The sequence below is a fragment of the Gastrolobium bilobum genome, unplaced genomic scaffold (assembly GCF_033153095.1).
Source record: "Gastrolobium bilobum isolate Gb01-03AN ecotype WA unplaced genomic scaffold, APGP_CSIRO_Gbil_v1 utg12921, whole genome shotgun sequence".
Taxonomy (NCBI): domain Eukaryota; kingdom Viridiplantae; phylum Streptophyta; class Magnoliopsida; order Fabales; family Fabaceae; genus Gastrolobium; species Gastrolobium bilobum.
The window spans coordinates 59,386-63,119 of NW_026896768.1; the positions used below are offsets into that span (position 1 = coordinate 59,386).

The 3,734-nt window shown below is 31.4% G+C and overlaps 1 protein-coding gene across 1 annotated transcript; it reads right to left on the reverse strand.

Moving 5' to 3' along the window:
- Positions 1-638: 638 nt before the first annotated feature.
- On the reverse strand, positions 639-2,781 carry LOC133301926 (thylakoid lumenal 17.9 kDa protein, chloroplastic). The gene is made up of 4 exons (XM_061501642.1): positions 2,446-2,781; positions 2,104-2,218; positions 1,884-1,953; positions 639-1,137 (listed from the first exon to the last, which is right to left on the reverse strand). The coding sequence occupies exons 1-4, from the start codon at positions 2,694-2,696 to the stop codon at positions 917-919; spliced, it is 657 nt and encodes a 218-aa protein (XP_061357626.1). The 5' UTR covers positions 2,697-2,781; the 3' UTR covers positions 639-916.
- Positions 2,782-3,734: the final 953 nt, after the last annotated feature.

The window sequence follows — 3,734 nt, forward strand, 5'->3', positions numbered from 1 at the left end:
AATAGCTGCAATCCCCCTACCACCACCACCATATATATTTGTAATCATGTGTGTTTAAATTTTTTAATGTGCATTAATCTGTATTAGACAGGCTATGTAATTTAAATTTTACACTTTGATGATTTAGTTTGAACTACGTAATTTCATATAAATACTCAATATCATTATATTACAGGTGATTGTCAGATCGTCTTTAAATTCACATGTCATAAAAACGGAAAACTTGAAATTTTGGAAGGGGCAAAGAGAGAGAACAAAATAAGAGTATAGTTTGTCTTGCCACTTAATTAGGTCTGCTAATTTAATAATTAGGCGCCATTCGAAGTTATAAAATAAAATTATATATCTTACCCGACTTGAATTGAACTAGTCGAATAATCAATAAATTGATGGATAATATTAAAAAAAAAAAAAACCTTGTCAAAAAGAGGAAATAAGGAGTGAAGTTTTTGGGGTAAAAACATTTTTTCCCATGTAACATATAACTGCTACTTGAAAATTGCATGACAAAAAGATTAAAAAATAAATAAAATAAAACAAAATCCATGACTCTTCTAAGTTACAACTACTATTAATATTTTCCAAACATGGAGGCATCGTAACAGCTATACTCTCAACCTCAGGTAAACTTGGTCAATTTCATAACTTTGGTACATTTCCCTGCTGCTCCAAGGTAAATTACCCCACGATTAGGCAAAGTGAAATGCAGCAAAAGCTAACACAAACAGTTTTATAAACTAACAGATAGAATAATTGATAACGATGTTTCTGCCATGATGAGTCTGAGATTCTAAGCATTATACTAATAAGCTGCAAAAGCCACGAAATTTCACATTATAAGGCAAAATATAACGATAAAGGTCCTTAGCTACACTCCAATCAAAGAACTACACCAACAAAAAAGCACGAAACAACACTACTCCATGGAATCAAAACTTGGAGCATACCAACCCAACTGGTCATTAATTTGCTTGAGTCTTCCTTCTTGACCCTTTGAATCTCCTAATGCAGTAGTGAAAGGGTACACGTAAGTTACTTTCGTTGCCATACACCTGTAAGCAACCACATCACCTTTCACCAGAAACTCAAGTACGTCTCTTCCAAATCCTCCATCAACTTCAGCTTGTAGATATTGGCCTGCACATTGATTTTAGTACATGTGAAGTTATGCCTTATGGCTTGTAAAATATTACTTTTGTTAACCTCTTCAAAAACGCCTCTGCGCCTGACTTAGATACAATCGTTTAAAATCTAAAATGTAATAACTATATGTACGAACCAATTCAACCCAAAAACTTAAGCGGTTATGTAAAACTTTTGAATTGAATTGATTCTTTACATGGCATCAGAGTCGACATGACTAAACGATTAAGAGTTCAATCCTTACCGCCCCATTCTATTAATAAAAATAATTAAATATTGTGGAGTTTGATATAAAGAACTAATTGAACTCAAAAGTTTAACCTATTAAGTGCAGACTTTTTTATTGGCTTATATTATTGTCTAACACTTTTCCTTCCTCACTCAATTACTACATTATGATAAAAATCCAAGACTTATTTTTCTTTTTCTTTTTTTAGATTTTTCTACAGGTTTATTGATTACTCGACTAAACCGGTCGAGCCGAGCAGGACTACAAGGTCAACAAAATTCTCCCAACTAAGTTTTTAACATAGATGGATACTCAAGGCTCGAACCAACCAGAGACTATTAATTAAGTTGGAACAATCTTATACCAATTGATCCATGGTGTTCTTTTTCTTCTATTTTTATATTATGCAATTGGCATCCTTATAAGTTTCTGCTCTGTGGCTAATTTGCTATTATTTCTAACAAATAATAAATTGGGCAAAAACTGAACAGAGAAGGTTGCGGCGTATTACCATCTGGGGTATCTTCTACTAGCTGGAATTTCACATTTTTCTGGGTCTTTAGGATTGCTTCACGTAGTTCCTGAAAAAAAAAATTATAGAAAGGGAGAAAGTTATAAATAGCGAGACAGAACTCAATTGCAAACAGACAAACTAAGAAAGTTATAAACAATCAAAATTGAGATAATGGAAATATAGGATACTTAAAACTTTTGAGTATTGGTTTAGAAACCTGAACAGCATTATCAGACAAATTTGCGGGAATCAGCCAAGGAAACGCAAACGATGATGACTTGGGATTTGTTGATACACAACCCGGGTTGATTGATGGGCAAGGTCTAATTTTTCTGCAAGACAGAAAATTTTGATGATAAACCATAGAATTATCAAGCATGCAATCAATTTCCGTAAGAAACAACACTATGCTTACATATTATAAAGCCATTATGGCCTCTAAATTGAGCAATATTCACTAAGGATTATGAGACAGAGAAAATGTAGTGTAGCAAATTGGATTCTACATTTGAGGCAAAAAGGGCAAGTCAAGAACAATGTATATCAAATCTTCACATACCCATTTTCTAGTCCAACCTGCAAGTTCTTGGATTGAGAAAAAGGAGTGGTGAGAGAGATTGGAGGGTTTTGAGAATTGAAGGAAGGGATTGCATAAGAAGGTAGTGGAGAGGTTAAGGTTACAGCAAGGGCCAAAGAGAGGAGATTAGGTAGGACCCTGCAGTGTCCAAGGTTTGGATTGTTAGTTTTGAGTTTGGAAATGGTGTTTGTGTAAGAACAAGTACGAGGTGGGAGAAGACCAATCAAACTCATGATTTACGGAGTACCCTATCAACTACATTCTCCACCCTCTATGAGGTTTTGCTCCATCATCCTCTTTACTTCCCAAAACACACCATTTTATTCCAGCCACAAGTATGCTGTTAAATGTTGATCCTTTCTCAAAGGATATAATTAGAATTATTATTTTAATATTAAATTTAAAATTGATATTTAATTCATTTATCAAATAATAATTAAGAACGTAAATGGTTCTCGATTATGAAAAGTTTTTCGAAATTCCTAGTTATGAAGCATTGACACTTCAAAAATTCTGACGTGTTGTGTTTGACACTTTTCGACACTCTCCGACACTTCAACACACGTTATAGAAATTCAAAAAAAAGTTCAAAGGTTGCGTTGCGTCGAGTTTTTAGTTCCAACTATTAGATTTGTTAGATTACGATTACCATTTTATTGAGTTTAATATAAATATTTGTGAGATCTTATGTTTCTTTGCAAAAGTGATGAATATTATAAGTTTAATTTCATTTTTTTGTTAATTATTGAACATTAAATATAATATACACTACATAAATTAAAAATATTATTTAATATCAAAACGTGTCATAACGTGTCGAAATCTAACATTTTTTAGAATTAACGTGTCGGAGTGTTGTGTTGTGTCACGTGTCCCGTGTCGGTATAGGTGCTACATAGATGTCTATCAATTTAAAAAGATTAAATTATAATTAATAATTATATTTTGGTAACAAAACGAGAATAATTATATGTAAATATTTGATAAATTGATATTATTATTTTAATATTGAATTAAAAATTATATTAATTGGAAATTGATGCTTTCGAGGGAATTATACTTATAATTTCTTTTTTTAACAACTATTTTTCTTATTTTGGATCAAAATTAAATTTACAAAATAATATCAAATGAGAACCTTTAATTTTGATCTAATAGTAACAAAATAATTATAATGATAAAAAAGGTTAGAAGTATAATCTAATCAATTCTTTAAGTTAAATAATATTTAAAATCATAAATAATTTTCATTTGGGTGCAATATTTGGAAT